This window comes from Aotus nancymaae, unplaced genomic scaffold, assembly GCF_030222135.1.
Source record: "Aotus nancymaae isolate 86718 unplaced genomic scaffold, 86718_ANA_hifiasm-v0.15.2.pri h1tg000004l, whole genome shotgun sequence".
Classification (NCBI taxonomy): domain Eukaryota; kingdom Metazoa; phylum Chordata; class Mammalia; order Primates; family Aotidae; genus Aotus; species Aotus nancymaae.
This window is the reverse complement of record NW_026988415.1, coordinates 45425423-45453036: the sequence shown is the minus strand read 5'-3', so window position 1 is coordinate 45453036 and position 27614 is coordinate 45425423. Positions and strand designations below refer to the sequence as shown.

At 46.1% G+C, this 27614-nt stretch overlaps 2 protein-coding genes across 10 annotated transcripts in view; both read left to right on the top strand.

The window, feature by feature from the left end:
• The first annotated feature begins 11987 nt into the window (after nucleotides 1-11987).
• ARMCX4 (armadillo repeat containing X-linked 4) lies at nucleotides 11988-23116 on the top strand. Its single transcript, XM_064362447.1, has 4 exons — nucleotides 11988-12079; nucleotides 12433-17903; nucleotides 18036-18208; nucleotides 19982-23116. The coding sequence occupies exons 1-4, from the start codon at nucleotides 12001-12003 to the stop codon at nucleotides 21261-21263; spliced, it is 7005 nt and encodes a 2334-aa protein (XP_064218517.1). The 5' UTR covers nucleotides 11988-12000; the 3' UTR covers nucleotides 21264-23116.
• The window catches only part of ARMCX1 (armadillo repeat containing X-linked 1), a 54050-nt gene continuing 38425 nt past the window's right edge, over nucleotides 11990-27614 (top strand). For 7 of the 9 annotated variants that reach the window (XM_064362439.1, XM_064362434.1, XM_064362429.1 and 4 more), the window contains exons 1-2: nucleotides 13217-13304; nucleotides 23557-23743. The gene's annotated coding sequence lies outside the window, so the exon portion shown is untranslated. Of the gene's footprint in view, nucleotides 12080-12444; nucleotides 12533-13216; nucleotides 13305-23556; nucleotides 23744-27614 lie in introns of those variants that run through there. The other 2 variants (XM_021669592.2, XM_012438895.3) reach the window with 2 other exon arrangements.

The window sequence follows — 27614 nt, the reverse complement described above, 5'->3', positions numbered from 1 at the left end:
ACTACCCAAGGACTATTAAAAGGAAAAATTGTGTTACCTTTTTTAAATTCCCTGTTAAGTTCTCCTCCGTAATTTTTATGTTCTTGTCAGGAAAAAAGCAAAATATGTTTAATTTTATTTGACGTTATGACATTGCTTTTCAATAAGCAAATGTTAAATGTGTTAAGACTTGTTGTACTAGTGTTGTAACTTTCCAGGTAAAAGTGTCCCTAAAGGCCACTTCCTATATGATTTTTCCCAGTAAGTGAGGCAAGCAATTCTAAGATCTTCCACAAAACATCTAGCCATCTAAAATAGAGAGATGAATCATTCTGCCTACACAAACAAATTAGCTACTAAAGGGTGGCTGGGGTATGCTACTCATAAGATTTCAGGGTGTTTCCAACTAAAACGTCCATGTTCTTAGTATGAAAAACCTGAAATCAGATGCCTATGTAAGGAAATATTCACCCAGTAAACCCAAAAAAGCAAATGGATAATGCTGACCATTTTGCCTTTCTGATATTTCCTTGGGAATCTGCAAGAACCTTCCCTTTCCCCTCCCCCAATAAGACAATTTAAGTATGTGTTAAACAACTACAGAATACTAAATAAAAAGTTTGGCCAAAGCCAACCATGAAAAAAAAAGAGATAGAAATTTTACTGCAGGCTGGGCATGGTGGCTTATGCCTGTAATCCCAGCACTTTGGGAGGCCTAGGCAGGTGGATTGCTTGAGGTCAAGAGTTTGAGGCCAGCCTGGCCAACATGGCAAAACCCCATCTCTGCTAAAAATACAAAAATTAGCTGGATATGGTGGCATGCACCTGTAGTTCCAGCTACTCGGGGCTGAGGCATGAAAATCACTTGAACCCAGGAGGCGGAGGTTGCAGTGAGTCAAAATTGCACCACTGTACTCCAACCTGGGTGACAAAGTGAGATTCCGTCTCAAAAAGACAAAGAAAAAAGAAAATCTTACTGCTAAAAAAACAACAACAAAAGGAAAGGAAGACAATTACCATGCTCAGACTATTTTTTTTTTTTAGAAAAGTTCTTTCCCAGGCCTTTAAGGAATGAAAAATTCTCTTGTTATGCAAACTGACTCCAGAACATAGAAAACTTCCCAACTAATTTCATAAAGCTAGTATAATTCTATTATAATACCAAAAACTGGAAAAGGATGATACACAGAAAAAGAAAACTATAAATTGATCTCATCTATAAAAATGTAAAATCAGATATTAGCAAATTGAAATCCAGCAATTTATTTAAAAAATAGTCATTACCATGTGAGGTTTATTGCAAGAATTCAAAGGTGGTCCAATATTTAAACATTTTTTATTGTAGTCTGCTATATTAAAATCATATTAAAATATGAAAATCTCAATAGGTACCATAAAACTTTTTTTGATTTTAAATATCCATTCCTGATAACAACTCCTGGCTTTCTAGGAATAGAAATTTCCTTAACTTGGTAAAGGATTTGTGTAGGAGATGCATAGAAATATTGTACTTAATGATGAAACATGAAAAGCATTCCCATTATACTCAGGAGCTGGACTCTGACTATAAAGATGCCTGTTATCACCTTTACTATTCAACATTACTCAGGACTTCTTGTTACATATAATAAGAAGAAAAGATTACATGAATAGCATAAAATATCAAAAGGAAAAACATTAAACTATCATTTACAGACAATATAAATATCTTTTGAGAAAATCAACAAACTTTTATAATTAATAATACAAATTCATTAGGGAGGCCTGATACAAGATCAACATTCAGAAATTGTAGCTTTCCTTTACACCAGCAATACGTAATTGGAAAATGGATAAGAAGAAGCTTCTATGTTAGAATAGAGGGAAGCTACCACCTCACCAGATCTCTTCTAATATTTAACAAAATGCAGGGAAAAAAACAGCAGAAGAGTGGAGATAATCATCAGCAACCAAAGAAAGGGGCACATTCCAATGACATAAACTTCAAAAAATCTCAGCCTAGTAAAGAAACCGGAGATTCCAGAACTGGGCATTGTGGGGCAGTGTGACCAGGCTCTTCCATTCCTCAGAACCATACAAGATACAGCAAGCACAAGACAAAGAATCTAAACAAGAAGAAAGCATACCACAAAGAACAGAAGGAAATTTCCAAGTACTTTAAATTATAGAACAATGTAATAAGAATATGAACTTAATAAAACAAGAATGCAAAGATGAGACCTGAAAACAGCAGAATTAGGTAAAACGGAAGACTGCCAACTAAAGAACCCATTAGGATAAAACGACATTGTAGAAAAAATTATAAACAAAATGAAATAGAAACATGTGGCTAAAAATTGAATTATGAACACAGGAAGGGCTTCAGATAATTACATTGATGGGAGATGAAAAAGAAGAAATTAAAGGAAATAACTATATATACACATATATATGTACACACACACACACACACACACACACATATATATTCTTAAGAAAGAATAAAATGTTTACATCTAAAGAGATTATAACATGTCCTGGGAAGTTTGATTGTCATTTGAAAGTTTGTTATTTCACAGTGCTAGATTCTGAGATGATATTTTATCTTCTCTGTACTTTATTGTATTGGGTTGCTTCTTTATAATGAGCATGCATATATACATATATATTTTTTTGAGATGGAGTTTTGCTCTTGTCACCACCCAGGCTGAAGTGCAGTGGCACAATCTCGGCTCACTGCAACCTCCACCTCCTGGGTTCAAGTGATTCTCATGCCTCAGCCTCCCGAGTAGCTGGGATTACAGGCGCTAATTTTTGTATTTTTGGTAGAAACAGGGTTTCACCATATTGGGTAGGCTGGTCTCAAACTCCTGACCTCAGGTGATCTGCCTGCCTTGGCCTCCCAAACTGCTGGGATTACAGGCATGAGCCACCACGTCTGGTCAACATGCATTTTTATAAAAATAGTGAAATCTTTTTTTTCTAAAAAATGTAGAGAGACTGTTCAAAAAGCCACATTCACAATATTAACAAAAACTATGAAATATTGGGGAATACACCTAAAAAGAAATGTATAAAATCTATAAAGAAAACCACACACACACACACACACACAAAAGAAAATGACACAATTTTCTTGAAGAGCACAAAAGAGGATATGAATAAATTTTAAAAATACTACATGACCCTGGGTGAAAATAATTTATTACTAACATTTTAATTATTCCTTAAATTAAACTATAAATTCTTTTTTTTTTTTTTTTTGAGACGGAGTCTTACTCTGTCGCCCACGCTGGAGTGCACTGGCACAATCTGAGCTCACTGCAACCTCTGCCTCCAGGGTTCAAGCGATTCTCCTGCCTCAGTCTCCCTAGTAGCTGGGATTACAGGTGTGCACCACCATGCCCAGCTAATGTCTGTATTTCTAGTAGAGATGGGGTTTCACCATGTTGGTCAGGCTGGTCTCAAACTCCTGGCCTCAAATGATCTACCTGCCTTGGCCTCCTAAAGTGCTGGGATTAGAGACATGAGCCACTTCACCTGGCTTAATCTATAAATTGTAAGCAAATCTAATGAAAAGTCCAACAACATTTTTAAAAAATGAAACTTGAAACTTCCCTTCAAATGCCCAAGGATATCCAAAAATAGTTGGAAAATGCAGAGCAATGAAGGATTTGTCTTCCAAGACACCAAAACTTGCTACAAAGCTACACCAAGTAAAAGTGTGATATTGAGGCAGTTCATAACTATATATCCATATTTATCAGTGGAACTGAAAAGTCAATCGATGAAACAGGTCTTAGTATAAATGAAAATTAACATATGGTTAAGTTAGCTCTTTAAATTTATTGGTGAATAATGGTGTATTATATGAATAGTGCTAGGATTCGGAGGTCACACACACACATACACACACACGCAAATATATGTATATGCAATGACCCAGAAGCCATACAAGAAAAAGTTAATGTTTTTGACCACATCATAATGTAAAAGTTCTGGAGCTAGGTGCCATGGCTCCAGAATCCAAAGTGCTGGGATTATGGCCCTGGCTCATGCCTGTAATCCCAGCACATTGGGAGGCCTGGGTGGGAGGATATCTTGAGACCAGGAGTTTGAGACCAGCCTGGGGAATATAGTGAGACCCTGTCTCTACAAAAAAGAAAAATTAGCTGGGCATGTTGGCACACGTTTGTAGTCCTAGCTACTCAGGAGACTGAGGCGGGAAGATCGCTTAAGCCCAGGAGTTCAAGACTGCAGTGAGCTATGATCACGCCACTGCATGCCCAGCCTGGGAGACACAGCAAAATCCTGTCTAAAAAAGTAGAAATTCTGAATATCAAAAATATCACAAAATTAAGATGTTAATGATAGATTGAGAAAATATATGTACAAACTATGTAATAGAAAAATAATTTACAGAAATGTATAAGGACCTACAAACCAGTGAGAAAAACACAGCTGAACAGGAAAATACTCAAAGGATATTAACTAATGCTCAGAGAAGAAATGCAAAAGGATCTTAAGCATGTGAAATTATGCCCAAGATAACAGATATTTGGGAAGATGTGAATTAAAAGGACAATCTGGGCCAGGTGCAGTGGCTCACACCTATGTGATCCCAGCATTTTGGGAGGCCAAGGCAGGCAGATTGCTTGAGCTCAGGAGTTTGAGACCAGCCTGGGCAACATGGCAAAAACCCATCTCTACCAAAAGTACAAAAATTAGCTGGGTGTAGTGGCATGCGCCTGTAGCCCCAGCTACTGGGGAAGCTGAGGTGGGAGGATCACCAGAGCTCAGGCAGGTTGAGGCTGCAGTGTGCTGTGATTGCACCCCTGCACTACAGCCTGGGCAACAGAGTGAGAACCTGTCTCAAAACAAACAAAAAAAGGACAATCTTTTGTTGCCTCTTATATTGGCAATAATTACTAATACAGATAGTCTCCAATTTATGATGATTCAGCCTATGATTTTTTGACTTTATTTGATGATGCAAAAGCAATACACATTCAGTAAAATCTGTACTTCAAGTAACTATGCAACCATTTCGTTTTTACTTTCAGTATAGTATTCAATAAATTACATAAGCTATTCAACACTTTATTATACAATAGGCTTTGCATTAGATGATTTTGCCCAACTGTCAGCTAATGTGAGTGTTCCAAGCATTTTTAAGGTGGGCTAGGCTATGATGATTGGTAGATTGGATGTATTAAATGCATTTTAGATTTATGGAATTTTCTATGAATTTATTGGGACATGACCCCATTATAAGTTGGGAAGCATTTGTACACGGTGTGCATGAGGATGTGGGGAAATAGATCCTGTCTTATGTTTGATGGGGGTATAAATTGGCCCAGCCTTTCTGGAGGGCAGTTTGGTGGTACATCCATTAATTATACAAAATCTCATATCCTTCTTTTGTCAGTATAAAATCTCATACATTTAACCAAACAATTATATTCATAGTAGAATATACTAAAGAAATTATTCTACCTGTTGGAAAAGCTGTATGTACCAGATTAATTGTAATCTTGCTTTATTAATAAAGCAGATCCAGAACTAATAATATGCAGCAGTTAAAAAGAATGAAGCAGCTTTAAATGTACTGGTATGCAGAGCTCTTTGAGACACAATTTTAAGAGAAAAAAAAAGCAAGTTGCAAAACAGTATGTTAATTACGATCCTGGCCAGGTGTGATGGCTCATGCCTATAATCCCAGCACTTTGAGAGGCCCAGGTGGTCGGATCACTTGAGGCCAGGAGTTTGAGACCAGCCTGGCCAACATGGTGAAACCCCGTCTCTACTAAAAATACAAACATTAGCTGGGCATGGCGGGGCACACCTGTAATCCCAGCTACTAGGGAGGCTGAGGCATGAGAATCGGTTGAATCTGAGAGGTGGAGGTTGCAGTGAGCTGAGATCGCACCACTGCACTCCGGCCTGGGTGAAAGAGCAAGACTCCACATATATATATAAAAGATCTCATTTATATATTTTAATAAGACATGTATGTGTATATCATGTATACAAAAGGTTAACACACCAAACTTAAAATGGACAGGTAACTGTGATTCGGGTGAGGATAGTGGTGTTAAAGCGGTACTAGTGCTTTCTCTGGGTTTGAATTTTCTTTTTTTTTTTAGAGACAGGGTTTCACTCTATTGCCAGTCTGGAGAGCAGTGGTGCAATCATAGTTCACCGTAAGCTCGAATTCCTGAGCTCAAGCAATTTCCTTGCTAAGTAGCCTCCTGAGTAGCTAGGGCCACAGGCATGCACCACCAAGCCCAGCTATATATATTTTTAATAGACAGGGTTTCCCTATGTTGGGAAACCTATGTAGGCTGGTCTCAAACTTCTGGTCTCAAGTAATCCTCCTGCCTCAGCCTCCCAAACTGGTGGGATTATACATGTGAGCCACCACACTTGGCCTTGGGTTTGAATTTTATACTAGAATTGTACTCTTGTGGAATTTGTATGTAAAATAAACAGCAAATAATAAAACACCCCAATTATCTTTCCATTGGGGATATATAGACCTAACTCTTTCAGCCACATTGTACAAATACAACATGATTTATTTAATCTCTCCCCATCATAGCCATTTTACGTTGTGTCAGATTTTTTTTTTGTTTGAGACAGTCTCACTCTGTCACCCAGGCTGGAGTGCAGTGGCGCCATCTAGGCTTACTGCAACCTCTGCCCCATGGGTTCAAGCGATTCTCCTACCTCAGCCTCCCGAGTAGCTGGGATTACAGGTGCATGCCACAGTGCCCGGCTAATTTTTGTACTTTTAGTAGAGACGAAGTTTCATCATCTTGGCCAAGCTGGTCTTGAACTCCTGACCTCATGATCCACTTGCTTCGGCCTCCCAAAGTGCTGGGATTACAGACGTGAGCCATTGCACTGGGCCGCATCAGATCAGTTTTTTTAAACCTTACAACCAAAAAAAAAAAAAAAAAAAACCCTAAAAAATATATATCTTTGTGAAACTGTGTAGGTATACAGGTTGGCTAAATTCCAAGGAATAGAATTATTGGGTCAAATAATTTGTGAAATATTATAGTTATCATTTAATAGAGTTTGCTAGGCCGGGCGCAGTGGCTCACGCCTGTAATATCAGCACTTTGGGAGGCTGAGGTGGGTGGATCACGAGGTCAGGAGTTCGAGACCAGCCTGACCAACATGTTGAAACCCCGTCTCTACTAAAAATACAAAAATTAGCTGGGCGTGGTGGCACACACCTGTAATCTCAGCTACTCAGGAGGCTGAGGCAGGAGAATCGCTTGAACCCGGGAGGCGGAGGTTGCAGTGAGTCAAGATTGCGCCATTGCACTACAGCCTGGGTGACAGAGTGAGACTCCATCTCAAAAATAAAATAAAAAAAATAGAGTTTGCCAAATTGCCCTGTATAAAAAGGTTGCATCAATATCTGAGGAGTGCCCATTTCCTGACAAGCAAGTCAACAATATGATCAAGTTTCTAAACTTTGAGAAAATCATACTTCAAACATGATAAGGCATAATTGTTTTGATTTGTGTTTCTTTGAGGTTGAGCATCTTTTCATATGTTTCATATGTTTATTAGTAATTTGTATTTCTTTTCTGTGAACAAATCTGTCCATGTCTTTTTTTTTTTTTTAAATCTTTTTTTTTTTGAGACGGAGTTTCGCTCTTGTTACCCAGGCTGGAGTGCAACGGCGCAATCTCGGCTCACCGCAACCTCCGACTCCTGGGTTCAGGCAATTCTCCTGCCTCAGCCTCCTGAGTAGCTGGGATTACAGGCACGTGCCACCATGCCCAGCTAATTTTTTGTATTTTTAGTAGAGACGGGGTTTCACCATGTTGACCAGGATGGTCTCGATCTCTTGACCTCGTGATCCACCAGCCTCGGCCTCCCAAAGTGCTGGGATTACAGGCGTGAGCCACCGCGCCCGGCTGTTCATGTCTTTTGGCACTTTTTTTTATGGGTCGTTTATCATTTTACTAATGATAATCATTTTACAAATGATTTGTAAGAGCTTTTAGATTATTACAAATTTAGATTATATAGATTATTACAAAGGCTACTTTCGAAAGTTAATATTTATTTATTTATTTATTTTTTTACCGAAGTTAAAAACTTTTATGCAATTAATTTGTCAATATTTTCCTTTGGTGGAGAAAGTAAGTATGTCACAGGCAATTGAGTTCTGAAAAGCCATTAGTAAGGTTGCAAGGCACTAGGACTTCCTCGCTTGCCTGCTGAAAGGGCCTTCTCCACATGGGGCCCCTCACAGTGGAGCACCTCCCTCTGAGGTGTCATATTTCAATGTTCTAAGAAAGAGGCAGCCTGAAGGGTCTATATTTAGAGTATGACTCCTCATTGGGGACAGGTGGATGCGTGGGGACTAACTTCTGCAGCGAGATCTCAACAGTGTCATGATGGAATGAAAATTCCACCTGTTAAGCCTCCTTTCCAACCATGCTCCAGCAGTTGGTCTTTCCATGGGTGTGGTGAGGCTGATCTGATTACATCCTTATGTAAAATCCAAGTAAAGCCCCTCAAATGGAAAACAGGTTAATTTGGGAAGTCGCTAGTAAAGCACTAGGTTCATCAGGAGTTGGGTCTTAAATAAATCCTCTAGGAGTCTTCTCTGAAGAAGGTCTCAGACACCTGAAAAAAGATGCTAAGTTCAACCAGAACCTCAAAAGTTACAAATCACTTGTGTAAAATTGTCAAGATTAGAATACGAAATGTCTTTCCAAAGGTTAATTTATAGATCATATTGAAAACGTACTGGTTTTGTTTAGGACAGCTTTGTATTTAAAATGTCAAGAATTACTAGTCTGTTTTGAAAGCAGTAAAATAGTTTACAGTAACTAGAAAACATTTTTAAAATGTGGCACAAAATAATGTAAATCAATGAATGAGCTTTTTATTTTTATACCCTGAATTTTTTTTTGTGTCAAGTGAAAATGACTATACTGTATTTTTCCGATGACAAAATTAGAAAAGAATGTCATATTAAAAGAAAAAAAAGGAACACAAAAAAGAAAGTTAAAGCTCTATTTGCACTTTCTGCTTTCCTTCTTGATACCCCCTTCCACAGCCCATTTGGTGCAGGCATTATATTTAGAGAGGGCAGGTCGTGTAGGGGGAGCGTGGGGAGTGCTGGTCTTATAGCCTAAGAGAGAAAGAAAGGATTCCTCAAAGAAGCAGAAAAGGCCACAGCCAAGGTCTAGGAGTGGGTAGGGGGATGGAGAGCCTCCCCGGTAAGTGAAGATGGGTAAACTCCAACCGCAAGGCGCTGATGCCACTTGTGGGCCCTCAGATTGGAGAAGACTGAGATGAGCGACAAGGGCGTGATCACTGGGGCACGGCGCACAGACCGGAGAAGGGGGACGTCTGTACGTGCGGAGTGGGGGAGGGGGGTTCTTAGTGACTGGCCGCCGGCCCTTGAGGGGTGGTGGGTGTTGGTGGGGAGGAGGGCGAGCTCGGTGGTGACGTGCGGCCCTCACGTGACCCGGAGCTGCAGAAAGACGCAGCCTTCGGTGCAGTCGTCACTCGCTTCTGGCTACCAGCTCCCCGCTGCCCTGCGCTCGGCGGGCTGGCATCGGGCCCGGGGAAAGCAGAGCAGGTAAGGGCCTCTGGGCCCGTGAGCCCTGGCCAGGCCGGCAGCGGCTCACCGACCCCGGCAGAGGTTACGGGGCTTGCGAGGGCGGTGGTCTATGCTGCCTCAAGTTCAAGGAGCCTTTGCCTCTGATTCTCGCGAGCCCCCCTGCCCTCGCCTACCTCTGTGCAGGCAAACCGTGGGCTTTGATTTGTGGGGAGATTGTGTCCGCCAGAGGGAAATACAGAGATCGAGATGCCCATTCGCTGTAATCACTGGCCACACATGTCCGCTCGGTTCCTGCTCAATTTAGTGGAAGGGATGCGCCACGGTGGCGTTTGCAGAGAAAATGGTGGGCCTTAGAGACTGAACGGCGGGGTTGGTAGGGGTGGTGTTTCAGACTGTGGGGAGGGACGTTTGATAACCAGGTTCCTGAACCTGGAGGCGGGTATTGGGATCTATGTCCTGGGTGCTAGAACAACACTAAGTGGCTTTACTCTCTCCTGTCGGACAGTAGTTCGGTGTGGCACTATTTGCGGCGAGGAGAAAGGAAGAAGGAGAGGAGAAAATTGCACTGCTCAAGGAGGTTAGTGTGAGTACAGGCACTGTTTAAACTGTTGGAGTTCTATATGAATTCTATGACAGGAACTTAGGCGGGGCTGTCTGATTGGGATGTGGGGTGGGGCTAGCTTGGGGACTTTCCCTAAACTGCATTTTACTTACCAAGCTTAGGACTTTTAAATTGTGTGTTGAAGACCAATAAAGACAGTAAACTTTTCTATGGATGCTTTCATTTGCATTTCAGATAATATTGGAAAAAATATACATTGTATCAAAGAACATTACTTATAGCCTTTGGCAGGGAGGGATGGTGATTTTGTAGAAGCAAAAGACTTCCCCTTTTGCTTTTCTCTTCTGCTGGAGACTCCTAGAGATAGGTTGAAAGGGATGTGGACAGTAGTAGGTTGTGATTCTGGGTATGGGATCTAGGGGCTCCCATCTCTCCTGCCATCCTCCAGTTTTCCAGATCCGTCTACTTACCTGATCATCTTGGTGAAGGAAATGGTGGGCTTTTGGGGAAATCCCTAGAAACCTACAGGTGGTTTTAAAATAATTTGCCTTGCTGGGCCTGATGGCTCTCGCCTGTAATCCCAGCACATTGAGAGGCCTAGGCAGGAGGATTGCTTGACCTCAGGTGTTCAAGACCAGCCTGGGCAACATGGTGAGACCTTGTCTCTACACACAATTAAAAAATTAGCTGGGCATGGTGACACAGTCTGTACTCCCTGCTACTTGGGAGGCTGAGGTGGGAGGATCTTTTGAGCCTGGGAGGTCGAGACTGAGGCGAGCCATGATGGTGCCACTGCACACCAGCCTGGGTGACAGAGTGGGACCCTGTCTCAAAATAAATAAATAAAAAATAAAATAACCTCTGTCTGTTGCCTTTTACTTTTCCTGCCTCCCTTTTCCATCCTTTACATTTCAGTGCTGGGGAAGCCCCAGGCCTTTTTCCGCCAGCAAATGGGTCTCTAAATCCAGATAGGCAGGTACAGGGACCCATGTTTTTTATGGTAAAGTGTCACAAGTACTTAACATCCACTGTCTTCTTTTTCTCCATCTGTTTCAAGGTCTTCCCATAGGCCTGCAGTAAGGCTGTCTACCACTGGAAGCAAGGGAAGAAGGAGGAGACCAACCTAGAAACATGGAGGTTGGTGTGAAGCAGGGGCAGTCTCTGGGGATGACAAGAGAAGGTGGGAATACAAGGTGACTGAGATTTAAGAGGGTCTCAGTGGAATGCTGGATTGCTGCAGTGCTGCCACACCTCCTGTGAATTTCAGTGCGGGAAATGATAGGAATACTGGGGTAAGGGTGGGCTGGAGTATGACTGGGAGAAGACTTGAGGTGGGGACCATGAGATGATACACATTAGTATATTGAACCTGGGCTCTGGCGAGGCAGACTTTGGGGTCATAAATCAGGGTACTTGTCTGTTCTACCAGGGACTCAGTTTCCATTACCTACTCTTTGTTTACTTGTCCATAGATCTGCCTTCATGTCTACTGCAGGACTTGAGATCACTGGAAGCAAAGAAACAAAGAGGAGATTGCTCCTGATCAGTATAGACTGGTAAGAATTTGGGGACTGCCTGGGTAGACCTCTAGGGTGGGTTGATGGAGACCAGTTTGCATCCAGTCAGGACCGGTGACCAGTTAGGAGGATCCTCAGCCTCTTCTTTTCCAGCCATCTTTCTCACCATCCCTGTCACTTACTCCATACCCTCACCTTAACTCTGGTACAGGGTAAAGAGTGTGACAGCATCTTGGGGATTGGGGTGGACTGAGAAGTGTAGAAAGGTAGTTTGCTAATAGTATGCCTGTCCTATCAATAACAAACTCTCTACTCCCATCTGTCCCCCCATCTGTCTGTCTGTCTCTAGATCCAAAGGTCTCATGCATTTATATATCTACTTCAGGGTGTATTGCCAAGAGAAGCAAGAGGAGAGGAAGGCACTACCTCAGATCATTACAGGTTGGTATTAGGGTGGGGCCCTGTAGACTGGTGACTGGAGTAGGTCCAGCAGAAATCAAAGTCTGGGGCTTCTCGGTTGCTCCCATTTATTGTCAGACCTCCTTCCATCCTTCCCACTATTCATTTGATGTATGGAAATGTGTATAGATGTACCTTGGAAGAAAATCACTGGGCATTGGGGAAGGTGGAGAGAAGATGAAATAAGAGGAATGGAGAGTCTGCTACTCATCCTCTCTTCCACCAAGCACATGATTCTACCTTTTTCTGTTCCTCTATGTATCTATCGTATCTATCTGTATAATGCAACAAAATCAGAAGAGAAATTTTAGTCCATTTCTTTCCTCCACTTCTAGGTCCACCTCCAGTGGCAGCTGTAGTGGCCTTTGAGTGGCGGAAGACCAGCACCCTCACAGGCCTACATCCACAACTACCACTCTCTTTATTCCAGCCCGAGTACGCTCTACCATATCTTGTTTGTGCCTTCAGCAAGGGTGATTACATGGGCCGCATTCAGGAAGTGGGCTGGGTGACTGCAGGACTGGTGATCTGGGCTGGCACCTGCTACTATATTTACAAATTAACCAAAGGAAGAGCCCAGAGTGTGAGAACACTTGCCAGAAATGAATCCACAGTTAAGATGGAAACTGTGGTTGAGGTACAGAACCAGACCTTGGCCATAGGTGAAGCAGAGATTGAGACTAAATCCCAGGCTGAGATTGAAGCAGAAACTGGAGCAGGAGGTGGGCCTGGGGCTGAAGTAGAGACCAAGGCCACTGCTATAGCCAGACACAAAGCCAACTCTCAGGCCAAGACAATGATTGGGGCAGAGGCAGAGATTCAATCTGAGTCCAAAGTGGTGGCTGGAACACTGGTCATGACAGAGTCAGTGACTCTGACTGAGGCCAAGGCCAAAGCCAGGGAAGTGGCCATGAAAGAAGCAGTGACCCAAACTGATGCTGAGGCTGGCAAAATAGTTAAGAAAGAAGCAGTGACACAGACCAAGGCTAAAGCTTGGGCATTGGTTGCCAAGACAGAGGCCAAGAGAGAAGCAATGACTCAGACCAAAGCTGAAACTCATACATTGGCTGAAAAAGAGGCAGAGATTAACAGAGTAATGGTTACACAGAGTGAGACCTTGGCAGTTCCTGGGGAAGTGGCCAAGATGGGGGCCACGAACAAGACTGGAATTGTGGATGAAACCAAGACAAGAGCTCTGGAAGAGACTGTGAGTGTGGCTAAGACTCAGTCTGAGGCCAGGCCTGGTTCCACAGTTGATGCTAGGGGAAATCCCAATGGCATGTCCAGGGAGGTGGCTGAAGTGGACATGAAGTCCTGGGCACAGTCTCAGGCTGTGACCAAGATCCAGGGTGATAACATGCCTGGTGCTAGGGTTGAGGACATGGGGAACTGCAAAACGATGTCTAGGCAAGAGTCTGGGGCAGACATGAGGGCTTCTGCTCAGCCTCAGATTGTTGCCAAAACCCAGATTGAGGCCATTCCTGGGGCAAAGGTTGATGCTGGGGGTACCACCAATGCCATGTGTAAGGTGGGGGCAGGGGCAGATGTGAGAACTTGTATACAACCTCAGACTGCGGCCAAGAAACAGGCTGAGGTGACGTCTGGTGCCAGGGTTGATGGCAGGGGAAATACCAATGTCATATCTAAGGCAATAACTGGAGCTGACATGAGAGCTGCTGCTCAGCCTCAAGCTGTTGCCAGTCCTCATGCTGAGGCCATGTCTGATGCCAAGGTTAAGGAGAGAGGCAATCCCAATGCCATGACTAAAGCAGGGGCCAGGACAAACTTGAGGACCAATTCCCAGGTTGAGGCCTTGCCCAATGCCGGAGATAAGAGCAGAGGCAATCCCAGTGTTATGGCTAAGATGGGGGATGGGGCAGACATGTTGTCCTGTACACAGCCTCAGCTTGTGGCCATTGTTCAGGCTAATACCTTGTCTGATGGCAGAATTAAGGTCAAGGGCAATGTGAATAGCATACCCAAGGAAGGATCTGGGATGGATATGAAGGCTCAGGGTATGGCCCAGAGCCAGGGTGAAGCCTTACCTAATACTAGAGGTAAGTCTAGGGCCAAAGCCAAAGCCAAGTGCAAGACAGGGGCCGGGATGGACATGAAAACCTGTGCACAACCTCAGGCTGCGGTCAAGACCCCAGCTGAGGCCTTGCCTGATTCCAGGGTTGATAGTAGGGGCAATCTTAATGCCATTTCTAAAGCCGGAACTAAGGCAGACCAGAGGGCCTGTGGTCAGCCCCTGGTTGTGGCCAATCCCCAGGATGAGGCCTTGCCTGGTGCCAAGAATAAAGCCAAGGGCAATCCCCATGCTGTGCCTAAGGTGGGGGCTGGGGAAGGTACAACAGACTCTACCCAGCCTCAGGCAGTGGTCAGTTTCCAGGGTGAGGCCTTGCTTGGTACCAAGAATAAAGTAAAGGGTAATCCCAATGCTGTGCTTAAGGCAGAGGTTGGGGCGGGTGCAATGGGCACTGCTCAGCTTCAGATTGTGGCCAGTTCTAAGGGTGAGGCCTTGCTTGATTCCAAGAATAAGGCCAAGGGCAATTCCAATGCTGTGTCTAAGGCAGGGGCTGGGACAGATACAATGGGCTCTGCCCAGCCTCAGATTGTGGCCAATTCCCAGAGTGAGGTCTTGCCTGGTACCAAGAATAAGGTCAGAGGCAATCCCACTACCATGCCTAATTCAGGGGCTGGGCCATATATAACGGACTCTGCCCAGCCACAGGCTGTGGCTAGTTCCCAGGGTGAGGTCTTGCCTAGCGCCAAAAATAAGGTCAAGGCCAATCTTCATGCTCTGTCTAAGGCAGAGGCTGGGATGGGTGCAACAGCCTCTGTCCAGTCCCAGGCTGTGGCTAATTCCCAGGGTGAGACCTTGCCTGGTGCCAAGAATAAGGTCAGGGGAAATTGGAACACTGTGTCTAAGGCAGGGGCTGGGATGGATACAACAGGCTCTGCCCAACCTCAAGCTGTGGCCAATTCCCAGGGTGAAGTCTTGCCTGGTGCCAAGAATAAGGTCAAGGGCAATCCCAATGTTGTGTCTAAAGCAGGGGCCAGAGAAGATACAATGGGCTCTGCCCAGCCTCAGGTTGTGGCCAACTCCCAGCATGAGACCTTGTCTGGTGCGAGGAATAAGGTTAAGGGCAATTCCAATGCTATTTCTAAGGCAGAGGCTGGGTCAAGCATAATGGGCTCTGTCCAGGTCCAGGTTGTGGCCAGTTCTCATGGTAAGGTCTTGCCTGGGGCCAAAAATAAGATCAGGGGCAATTCCAATGCTGTGCCTAAGGCAGAGGCTGGGGCAGATACAGTGGGCTCTGGCCAGCCCCAAGCTGTGGCTAATACCCAGCGTGAGACCTTGCTTGGTGCCAGGAATAAGGTCAAGGGCAATACCAAAGCTGTGCCTAAAGCAGGAACTGGGGCAGGCACAAGGGACTCTGTCCAGCCTCAGGTTGTTGCCAGTTCCCAGGGTGAGACCTTGCCTAGGGCAAGGGACAAGGCTATGCTCAGTTCTGAGGCAGAAGCGACAGCAGAAGATGAGGTCTATGCAAAGCCTGAGGCTGAGGCCATGCCCACTTCTGAGAGTGAGGGTGGGTCAGGCGCTCAAGCCTGCAGAAAGACTCAGCCTGACATCCATGACTACTACTGGAATGGCATTGGTGTTGAGGATTGGATTGCTGCTGAGCGGTGGATCAAATTTAGGTTTCAGACCATGGATGGAGACTGGGAAAATGGTGTGTCCTGGGCTGATGATGAGAATGAAGCCAGTACTGGGTCCTGGAGTGGGTCTAGTGATAAGGCTGGGATTATTAGCTCTTGGGCTGTGGCTTGTGATGAGGCCAGTGTTAAGTCCTGGGCTGGGGCCAGGGCTGAGAATGAGGTTAATATTGGGACCTGGGTTAGAGCTGGGGAGCAGGCCAGTGGAGGGCTCTGGGTTGGGGGTCAGACTAGTGAGGGGACCTGGGCTGCGGACAAGGCCAGTGGAGGGGCCTGGACTGTGGCTGAGAACCAGGCCAGCGGGGGGGCTTGGGTTGTCACTGGGAATCAGGCCTTTGGAGAAATTTGGGCTGTGGGTCAGGCCAGTGACGGGTCCTGGCCTGGGGGACAGGCCGGTGGGGTGTCCTGGCCTGGGGCACAGGCCAGTGGGGTGTCCTGGGTTGGAGAACAGGCCATCGGAGGGTCCTGGACTGGGGCTGAGAGCCAAGCCAGTGGAGGGTCTTGGGCCGTAGTTGGGGCTGGGAATATGAGTAGTGTTTCATACTGGGCTGGGGTTGTGGACCAGGCCAGTGGAGGGTCCTGGGCTGGGATTAGCGATCAATCTGGTGGTGGGTCCAAGCCTAGATTTGAGGATCAAGCCAGTGGAGAAGGGTCCTGGGCTGGGGCTGGTGGCCAGGCTAGTGGAGGGTCAAGGTTGGGGCCTGAGGAACAGTCCAGTGGAAGGTCTTGGGCTGACACTGCAGACCAAGCCAGTGGAGGGTCTAGGCTGGGCCATGTAGATCAGACCAGTGGTGGGTCCTGGGCTGGGACACTTGATCAGTCTGGTGGTGGGTCCAAGCCTAGATTTGAAAATCAGACCACTGAAGAAGGGTCTTGGGCTGGGGCTGGTGGCCAGGCTGGTGGAGGGTCCAAGTTGGGGCCTGAAGACCAGTCCAGTGGAAGGTCATGGGCTAACTCTGGGGATCAAATCAGTGGAGGATTCTTGGTTGGGGTTGTGGACCAGGCCAATGGAGGGTCCTGGACTGGGACTGGGCATCCGGCTAGTGGTGGGCCAAAGCCTATATTTGAGGATCAGGCCAGTGGCGGAGGGTCCTGGGCTGATGCTGGGGACCAGGCTGTTGGAGATTCTAGGCTGGGGCCCAGGGACCAGTCTAGTGGAGATTCCTGGGCTGGCACTGGTGATCAGGCCAGTGGGTGGTTCTGTGTTTGCCCTGGGAGTCAGATGAATGGAGGGTCTTGGGGTGTGGCTAGTGGCCAGGATGTTGGAGGGTCAAGGCCAGGGCCCACAAACCAGTCCAGTGCTGTGTCATGGGACAGTGCTGGGAGTCAGGTCAGTGGAAGCTCCTGGACTGGGGTTAGGGCTGTGGATCAGGCTGCTGGTTGTTCCAAACCTGGATTTGAAGATCAGGCCATTGGAGGAGTGTTTTGGCCTGGTGCTGGGGACCAGGCTGGTGGAGGCTCCAGGCCAGGGTCTGAGGATCAGTCCAGTGGAAGAGGTTCCTGGGGTGTGGCTGGTGTCCAGGTCCTTGGAGGATCTAGGCCAGGGCCTGCAGACCAGTCCAGTGGTGGGTCCTGGGCTGGCACTAGGAATCAGTCCAGTGGAAGGTCCTGGATTGGGCCTGGGGATCAGGCTGGTGATTGTTCCAAGCCTGAATTTGAGGACCAGGCTTGTGGAGGAGGCTCCTGGGCTGGTGCTGGGAACCAAGCCAGTGGAGAATCCTGGGCTGGATCTAGGCTTGGGAATGAAGCCATTGAAGGGTCTAAGATGGGATCTGAGGACCAGGCCACTGGAGGATCCTGGGCTAGATCTGAGGACCAGGCCAGTGGAAGGTTCCAGGTCAGTGTTGAGGTAGAGGCCAATGAAGGATTCTGGTTTGGGCCTGGGGCTGAGGCCGTTATAGGGTCTTGGTGCTGGACAGAGGAAAAGGTTATTGTGTCCAGGCCTGATGATAAGGATGAGGCCATTACTGAATCCAGATCAGGGGCTGGGGAAGAGGCCATCATTTGTTCTAGGATTGAGGCTGAGAACAAGGCTAGTAGTGGCTCCTGGATTAGATCTGAGGAGATGGCTTATATGGGCTCCAGTGTGGGGGCTGAGGCTGGGGCTGAGGCTGGGGCTGAAGCTGAGGCTGGGGCCGGGGCCGAGGCTGATGCCGGGGCTGGGGCTGGGGCTGAGGCTGAGGCTGAGGCTGAGGCTGGGGCTGGGGCTGGGGCTGAGGCTGGGGCTGGGGCTGGGGCTGGGGCTGAGGCTGGGGCTGGGGCTGGGGCTGGGGCTGGGGCTGGGGCGGAGACTGGGGCTGGGGCTGGGGCTGGGGCGGAGACTGGGGCTGGGGTGGAGACTGGGGCTGGGGCTTGGTCCTGGGATGGAGATGCAACCACTATAGAGTCTAGGCTTGGGGCTGAGGCTGGGACTGGGGCTGGGTCTGAGGCTGGGTCTGGGATTGGGGCTGGGTCTGAGGCTGGGTCTGGGATTGGGGCTGGGGCTGGGGCTGGGGCTGGGTCTGAGGCTGGGTCTGGGACTGGGGCTGGGACTGGGGCTGAGGCTGGGTCTGAGGCTGGGGCTGGGTCTGAGGCTGGGGCTGGGACTGGGGCTGGGGCTGGGGCTGAGGCTGGGGCTGGGGCTGGGACTGGGGCTGGGGCTGGGGCTGAGGCTGGAGCTGGGACTGGGGCTGGGTCTGGGTCTGGGTCTGAGGCTGGGGCTGGGGCTTGGTCCTGGGATGGAGATGCAACCACTATAGAGTCTAGGCTTGGGGCTGAGACTGGGGTTTGGTCCTGGGATGGAGATGCAACCACTACAGAGTCTAGGCTTGGGGCTGAGACTGGGGTTTGGTCCTGGGATGGAGATGCAACCACTACAGAGTCTAGGCTTGGGGCTGAGACTGGGTCTGGGGCTGGGGCTGAGGCTGGGTCTGGGTCTGGGTCTGAGGCTGGGTCTGGGTCTGAGGCTGTGGCTGGGGCTGTGGCTGTGGCTGAGGCTGAGGCTGGGGCTGGGGCTGGGGCTTGGTCCTGGGATGGAGATGCAACCACTATAGAGTCTAGGCTTGGGGCTGAGGCTGGGGCTGGGGCTGGGGCCGGGGCTGGGGCTGGGGCCAGGGCTGGGGCTGGGGCTAAGGCTGGGGCTGGGGCTGGGGATGGGGCCAGGGCTGGGGCTGGGGCTAAGGCTGGGGCTGGGGCCGAGGATGGGGAGGATGGGGCTGGGGCTGAGGCTTGGTCCTGGGATGGAGATGCAACCACTATAGAATCTAGGCTTGGGGCTGAGGCTGGGGCTGGGGCTGGGGCTGGGGCTGGGGCTGGGGCTGAGGCTGGGGCTGGGGCTGGGGCTGGGGCTGGGGCTGGACCTGGGGCTGGGGCTGGGGCTGGGGCTGAGGCTGGGGCTGGGGCTGGGGCTGAGGCTGAGGCTGGGGCTAGGGCTTGGTCCTGGGATGGAGATGCAACCACTATAGAGTCTAGGCTTGGAGCTGAGGCTGGGGCTGGGGCTTGGTCCTGGGATGGAGATGCAAATACTATAGAGTCTAGGCTTGGAGCTGAGACTGGGGCTGGGGCTTGGTCCTGGGATGGAGATACAACCACTATAGAGTGTAGGCTTGGAGCTGAGGCTGGGGATAGGGCTGGGGCTGGGGCTGAGGCTGGGGCTGGGGCTGGGGCTGAAGCTGAGGCTGAGGCTGGGGCTTGGTCCTGGGATGGAGATGCAACCACTATAGAGTCTAGGCTTGGGGCTGAGGCTGGGGCTGGGGCTTGGTCCTGGGATGGAGATGCAACCACTATAGAGTCTAGGCTTGGGGCTGAGGCTGGGGCTGGGGCTGGGGCTGGGGCTGGGGCTGAGGCTGAGGCTGGGGCTGGGGCTGGGGCTGGGGCTGGGGCTGGGGCTGGGGCTGAGGCTGTGGCTGGGGCTGGGGCTTGGTCCTGGGATGGAGATGCAACCACTATAGAGTCTAGGCTTGGAGCTGAGGCTGGTGCTGGGGCTTGGTCCTGGGATCGAGATGCAACCATTAGAGAGTCTAGGTTTGGGGCTGAGGCTGGGGCTGGGGTTGGGGCTGGGGCTGAGGCTAGGGCTGGGGCTTGGTCTTGGGATGGAGATGCAACCACTGTAGATTCTAGGCTTGGGGCTGAGGCTGGGGCTAGGGCTTGGTCCTGGGATGGAGAGACAACCACTATAGAGTCTAGGCTTGGGGCTAGGGAAGAGGTTGGTGTAGAGTCCTGGACCTTGGCTTGGGATGTGGATGAGGATGATCTAAGTAGAGAGTCCAGCCCCGATATTGAGGAGATCAGTTTAAGGTCTTTGTTTTGGGCTGAGAGTGAGAACAATAATAAGTTCAGATCTAAGAGTGGGAAAGATGTCAATTTTGTGTCTGGAGCTGAGGATAATACCAGGATCAAGGATAAGTTTGAGGCTGCGGGTGGAGTTGATATAGAGTCTTGGTTCTGTGCTGGTAATGAAAACACAAGTGAGGACAAATCTGCACCTAAGGGTAAAGGCAAAAAGTCACCTGAGTCAAGAGGCACATATCCATCCATGGTCCCCGGGGCAGGAATGGGGTCATGGGATGGAGCCATGATCTGGTCGGAAACTAAGTTTCCACACCACAGTGAGGCCAGCTTCCCAGTTGAAGATGAGTCCAAAAAGCAAACCAAGACTGGGGAAAAAACTCGGTCCTGGTCTTGCCACTGTAAACGTGAAGATAATATGGATCCACAAGACCTTGAAAAACTCATTTGCATGATTGAGATGACTGAAGATCCTTCTGTTCATGAAATAGCCAATAATGCTTTATATAACAGTGCTGATTATCCTTATTCCCATGAAGTTGCCCGTAATGTAGGTGGAATCTCAGTTATTGAAAGCTTGCTCAATAATCCCTACCCCAGTGTTAGGCAGAAGGCTTTAAATGCACTGAATAATATCTCAGTGGCTGCTGAAAACCATAGGCAGGTTAAAACTTACTTAAACCAAGTATGCGAAGACACTGTCACCTATCCCTTGAATTCAAATGTGCAGTTGGCTGGACTAAGATTGATAAGGCATTTGACTATTACCAGTGAATATCAGCACATGGTTACAAATTATATTTCAGAATTTCTTCGTTTGTTAACTGTGGGAAGTGGAGAAACTAAAGACCATGTTTTGGGAATGCTTTTGAATTTCTCTAAAAATCCATCTATGACAAAAGACTTGCTCATTGCCAATGCACCGACATCACTGATTAACATTTTTAGCAAGAAAGAGACAAAGGAGAACATTCTTAATGCTCTTTCACTATTTGAAAATATAAATTACCATTTTAAAAGAAGAGCAAAAACATTTACCCAGGACAAGTTCAGTGAAAATTCCCTTTATTTCCTATTCCAACGACCTAAAGCATGTGCCAAGAAACTTCGAGCCTTAGCAGCAGAATGCAATGACCCTGAAGTAAAAGAGAGAGTTGAGCTATTAATAAGTAAACTCTGATTGGCTGTATGTTCCCAAACAAATTTGAGTAATATTTTGGTTTTGCACTCTGGAAGTAATGCACATTGTAAATTGCATTATAACTTCGAAACTGATGTTACCTATGATGGTCTATAGCTGGACCATTTTATGAACACCAAATGAACTCAAACTTGTACTGAAAATACATATGTTGATTTTTATCTTGTCTGGATTGAGATATTTTTAGTATGCTTCATGAGCAGAAACTGAACGGATTCTTCATAAGTAAGATAACCTTTGGTCCTTTGTGTGGACTTATGTTTATACATTTAAGATTTTATTTTTATGTCATCAATAAAGTTGTGTGTTTTAAGCAGCAGAAAAAAGACATTGTCCTTGTCCTTGAGTTTATGATCTGTTTGAAAAGGCAAGATATATGGAAACAAAAAGATAATAATAAAACTGGGAGCTTCCAATCATGGCCAGATGCCTCCTATCAGTGTTTAGAGGTGGCAGAAACTGCTGCAGGCAACAGTGCTCAGGGAAGTCTTACAAAGGAGGGGGACCCTTAGGTAAGCTGGGCTTCAATGATATGAAAGGGTCAGAAGGGCACTCAAGATGGGATGAGCGATGGAAAGAAAGGCATGGAGATGGGAATATTTCTCCAGAGAGAAGTGCTGGCCTGCCTGGATTGCAAAGTGTAGGGAGGGTAGTGATGAGGGAGAGAGAGTCAGGCAGTAGAGGTGAGTCCTGTTCGTGGAGCACCCCTAACTGCTAAACTGGGGTGTCTGAATATTACCCCATCCACTCCTGTGAGACATCAAGATCTTTTGTGACCAGAGGATTGACAAGATGAAAGGAAAACAACATGGTAGATTTATGTGCAGCATGTGAGACTGGAAAAACAGGAAGCTACCACAAGTTAGTCTAGGCATGAGATAATACAGGCGTGAAATTTTATTGGTGGCCGTAGGAATGGTAAGGAGAGGATGGAAATGAGAGACCTTTTGAACCAAAAAGTGCTGAGATGTATTCTGGAGACACATAGAGAGGACCAATTTTATTTTAGGGTCCTGGGGGCATTTGACAGAAAAATGCCCTCTTGGCCAATTCTGGTATCCATGTAAGTGAACAGTTACTACTTTGAAATAAGAAGAAAGTATACTAGAAGAAAGAATAAGTTTTAGTGCTTGTATCAGATTTCCTTTATAAGGTTGGTTAAGGTGGGGCCTTTATGGAACCATAGAGAGTGCTGTTGGGATGCGATAGAAGATCTACCTCTCTCCCACCCCATAGTGAGGGTGAGGGTGTGGGGGGAGGAGTACTCTCAATCTTCTGGTGAGAGTGTACACTGGCACAAGGTCCGTTGGAATATATGCACGTCCTTTGACCTGTTAATTCCACTTATAGAAATGTATCTTTAGGAAATAATCACATAATTGGCTTGTAGAAGGCTGTGCATCTTAAAACTGTTTTGAAGGGTGAAAAGTTGTAAATGACCCAAGTATCTCAAGATAAACAGTCAGCTAAACAAATTAATGTATGTCTACACATTTAAATATTATACAGCTTTGAAAATGTTGATAGACATCTACCTGTATTTACATTAGAAATTCAACATATAATCTTACGTGGGAAGAATAGGCTATAAAAGCACATGCCATACATTTAATGAAGAAAAAGTATATATCTAAATTATCTTGCCTCATACTGTGAGAATGTTAATAATTTTCTGTGAGTGTTAGATTGATGGGTGATTTCATTTGTTTTTTACTCATTTCTAATTATGATATTTTTATAATAAATGGAATTTTATGCATAATTTACCAACAAGGAAAAGGATGGATTTAGGCTAGGAGCAAAAGTATAAATGTAGGTTCACATATTTACATCTACATACTTGGAAACCATAACTTAAAGTTTTAAATAAATATTAACTTATAAAGCAATAAGTGTTTTAAAATTTAAATCTTATTAGCTGTTTTAAAAATAAAACTGTTCTCAATATTAGTATTCGATAGTCACCAACCTACTTTACTGTAAAAAAATGGTATCATGCTCGTGGTGGATTCTACCATCTGCTACCCTGATCCGTCTTCAAGAAAAAAAACTTATTATTTTAATTTCTAGGAGTGCAGCAAATAGACAGTCCTCAGCTGTCAGCCCTCTTCAAGAATTTCCTAAGCTGAAGAAAGCCTCCCCAAGGTTACATCCCCTACCTGAGGGTATTTCACATCCAATTATCTTAATGAATATGGCCTTCCTGCCCCAAACTGGGACAGCTTAACTCCTCCCTCTGTCCAATCCTGCTTCCTTCTTTTCCCTTCCACAGGTGTTGATCCCAAGACCATTCCCTAGTAAAAACCCTTCATGCTGAATTCTGTCTCTGGGTCTGCTTCCCGGGAAGCCAACCTGCAACAGTTGGTATAAGAAGTGGTTCAAGAAAGCAAACACTGTGATGAAATTTTGGACATGAATTACCTGCTACTCTGATGTCAATGAAGACTCCATCATTGGTGGTAGGTGGAGTAGATAGGCCTCTGGAACAAGGTGGCAGAGGAATTGTTAAAACTTTCAATGGTGGTGAACTGGGGTGGCATACTGGCAAAAGGGGACACATTAACTGGTGCCATGTATCAGACCTTTGAGAAATATGGGAAATATTAAACATAAGGCTGGCCAGAAAATTGGGTGGCTGTTGATAAGCTGATTGAGCTCTAGAAAAGAATAACAAAAAGTCGAATTAAATTAATCAACAATTGATAGCTATGTTTGAAAGCCAGAGGGCTTTATTTATAACATATAAAGAGGCTCTCATCTTTTCCAGGTAGGGGGTAGAGAAATCTGAGGAGTAGACTCAGGATTTGTTAAACGCAAGATTCAAAGAAAGTTACAATTCTAACCAAGATGTCTTCTATGCTGAATTCAGTGCCATGATTAAGAAGGAATGGGACTCTGATACTTGGGATAGGGACATCTGGATTGATGTCCCTAAAAATCTTGTATCCCCAGATTACCCTGAGCCCCATCGAGAAGTGTCCTACTCCTTCTATTAAGGGCTGGCACTTCACCTTGCTCCAATATATGGAAGCCTTTCCTCTGCAAGATAACCTAGGTTTCTCTCAGAATCTGCCTCCACCTCCTATCCTGGCCACTGGACCTATAACTAGGGTTAAGCCACAGCATAATCTAGCTGGTGATGTGCTGGGTGTAACAAGGAAAGAAACAGAATACACCAACAAAGTGTTTCAGGACATAACCTAGCCAGCATGTACTAGAAGGTGCTGAGGGAGTAAGTATGGCACCAAATTCTGAGGAGCTTGATCAGGAGGGCTGGAATATCAAATTGAATATGAGAGAATGAATCAATTTGAAAGTGTTCTCCCAGAATGCAGGGTTTAACACCCTGGCAAAAACCACAGGAAATGACATGAACTCATTGCTACGATAGCTCCTCAAAGTATGGAAAAACCCATGGCCTACATTAAGTGAGGTGTAAATGCCAGAGTTGCCGTAGAAGATGGTGGAAAAGGGGATTTAAGACTCAGAGAGGTGAGAATTATAGAATAAACATGTTATTTAAGGTCAGAAAACCTTCCAAAAGATTATATTCTGCAGGAGGACCCAAAGGACACACCATTTACCAAGGTTATAAGGAATATTCTGGTGAGAGGAACATCAGCATCACTAAGAAGTTCAGTAGTGGATCTCTTCTGCATGCCAGGGCTAAGAGTAGGAGAGGATCTTATGGAATGAGGATCAATGGTAGAAATGATGATGCCTCTGAAACAATAGAGGCAGGATGACTGCACTTAACTGTCAGAAGTCACGTGGATGTAAACAACATAATTCACTGCAGGGTCAGAGTGGCAAATGGGGAGGCCTAACCTGCAGAGAGCTATGGAGATGGTTGACAGAACATAGTACCCCTAGTGGGTAGATGGTTAAGAGATAATTAATAGGACATTGACAGGTTTGAGGGAGGTTGCCTGGATAAAAAGTCTTATCCAGCTTCTGAACTCAAGTCAGATTTTCATCCACAACACATGGTTTGAAGGAAAGCCTGAGTACCCTTCCATTTACTGAGGTAACTGTGTGCCACGGAAAGAGAAATACCCAAACATTTTGAGAACAGATGGACACTGGTTCTGAGTTGATATGGACACCCAGAGACCTAAAGTGTCTTAATTTGCCCCCTTATTAGAATGGAGGCACATGGGTGCCAAGTATTAAAAGCGATCTTGGCTTAGGTAGGGTTCACAGTGGGCCCACTGGGTTCACAGACCCACTCAGTGGTTATTTTTTTGATCTCTGAATGTATAATTGGAATAGACATAGTTGGTTAGTTGGTACAAGCCCTATAGCAGTTCCTTGGCCTGTGGAGTCAGAACTATTTGTAGATGAGAAGGCCAAGTGGAAGCTTCTGAAACTGCCCTTACCTTCTCTGGCCGAGATAGTAAGTGAAAACATATGGCACCTGTGGAGTCGAGGATGGCAGAAATTATTGCTGCTTTTGAAGACCTAGAGAGTGCAGAGGTGTAGTCTCCGTTATATCTTTGTTTAATTCACCAGTTTGATCGCCTGCAAAATGTGGACAGAGCCTAGATGACGCTAGACTACTGAAAACTCAGCCAAGTGCTAAGACAATTGCAATGCCATGCCAGATATGATATCCTTGCTACAGCAGAAAGCATGGCCTTAAGTACCTAGTTTTCAGCTATTGATTTAGAAAATGTGTTTTTCCCTATCTGTATCATAATGGAAAGTTCATATTCACACAGAATGGATAATAGTATGCATATACAGTTTTTCCTCAGTACTCTACTAACTCTCACATACTCTGTCATAATATAGTCTGAAGAGGTGTGGACTACTTAAACATTCTTCAGAATATAGTACTAATTTACCATGTCAGTGACATCATGCTAATTGGACCAAAATGAGTAAGAAGGGGCTGGCACATTGGAAGCCTTAGCAAGACAGATGCACTATGGAGAATGGAAGATAAACCCTACAAAGATCCAGGGAGTTAGCCACATCAAGTTCAATTTTTAGGGGTTGAATGGCATGGGGAATGCTAGAATATCCTCTCAAAGGAAAGGACAAATTAGGGTATTTTTTTTACCTTCCTCACAGAGAATTTTCTGGAAGTGCAATACCTGGTAGGCCTCTTTGGGTTCTGGAAATATCACATTTCACACCTAGAATTAATTTCACCCCATATACTGGGTGACACAAAAACTGCCAGCTTTGAGTGGAACTATAGCAGAACAAGGCCCCGTAGCAGGTCCAGATGCAGTTTTAAGCAGTTCTGCCACTTGATTCATACAAAAGACAGTCCTTATGATACTGATTCAGGTGAACTCCAAAACTGGGGCTTAGCCTGGGAGAGTTCTTGGCTTTAACAAGAGCAAGCTGACAGTGAAAGAAGGCAAGTTTAATAGAGCAATAGTGTATAGCAAAATGTCTGCTCCATAGACAGACCAAGGCTGTCTCATAGGCAGAACATCCCTGAGTAGCAGTGTACAGCAAAGTGGCTGCTTCATAGGCAAAGCAGCCTGGAGCAGCAGCAGCAGTATATAGCAACAGTGGCATTCTGGAGCAGCAGAGGGAGCAGGAGCAGCAATTTTGCTGGCTAGCTATATTTATACCCACTCTTAATTATATGCTAATAAAGGAGTGGGTTTTTGGAATTTTCTAGAAAAGGGGTGGGAATTTTCTAGAAAATGGGTGGAAACCATATTAGGCAACTTCTGGGTCATTACCATGGCACACTGCCATGGCATTTGTAAACTGTCATGGCACTGGCTGGAATGTCTTTAATAATGAGCAGTGAGGACAACCAGAGGTTGCTTTTGTCATCATCTGCTGGTGTCTCTACTGCATCTTGTTTTTGATCAGCAGGGCCATTACCAGTGTTCAGAAAACAAGTCCTGCTGATCTCCTACCTCAGTATTAAATGCATCTGTGTTGGAAAAAAATGCCATGTGAGTTTTTGGAACCCCTATGAGAAAGCCCCTATGGGGAAATCACATCTTAGCTAGGGTTGTGGAGCAAAGCCATGTCATATCAATGGAAAATATATATCTTTTAAGAACAGTTCCTGACATGTTACTATACATCCTGGTGGAGATGAATGCCTGACTATAGGACATCTATTGGCCATGTAGCCAGAACTGCTTCATGAGCTGAGTTCTGTCAGATCCACCAAGGTATAAGGTCGAGTAGCCCCATCAGTGAGATGAAAGTTTCTTTTTTGTTTCTTTTTTTGAGACAGGGTCTTGTTCTGTCACTCAGGGTGGAGTGCGGTGGCATGATCATGGCTCATTGCAGCCTTGACTTTCTGGGCTCAAGTGATCCTCTCACCTCAGCCACCTGAGTAGTTGGAAC

What these genes read in the sequence shown, in the direction of transcription:
- ARMCX4 (XM_064362447.1), top strand. Translation starts at nt 12,001, where the DNA reads ATGCATTTATATATCTACTTCAGGGTGTATTGCCAAGAGAAGCAAGAG. An exon ending in ACTACCTCAGATCATTACAG is followed by an intron (nt 12,080 to 12,432) that starts GTTGGTATTAGG and finishes CTCCACTTCTAG; the next exon opens with GTCCACCTCCAGTGGCAGCT. An exon ending in GCAACCACTATAGAGTCTAG is followed by an intron (nt 18,209 to 19,981) that starts GCTTGGGGCTGA and finishes TATAGAGTCTAG; the next exon opens with GCTTGGGGCTAGGGAAGAGG.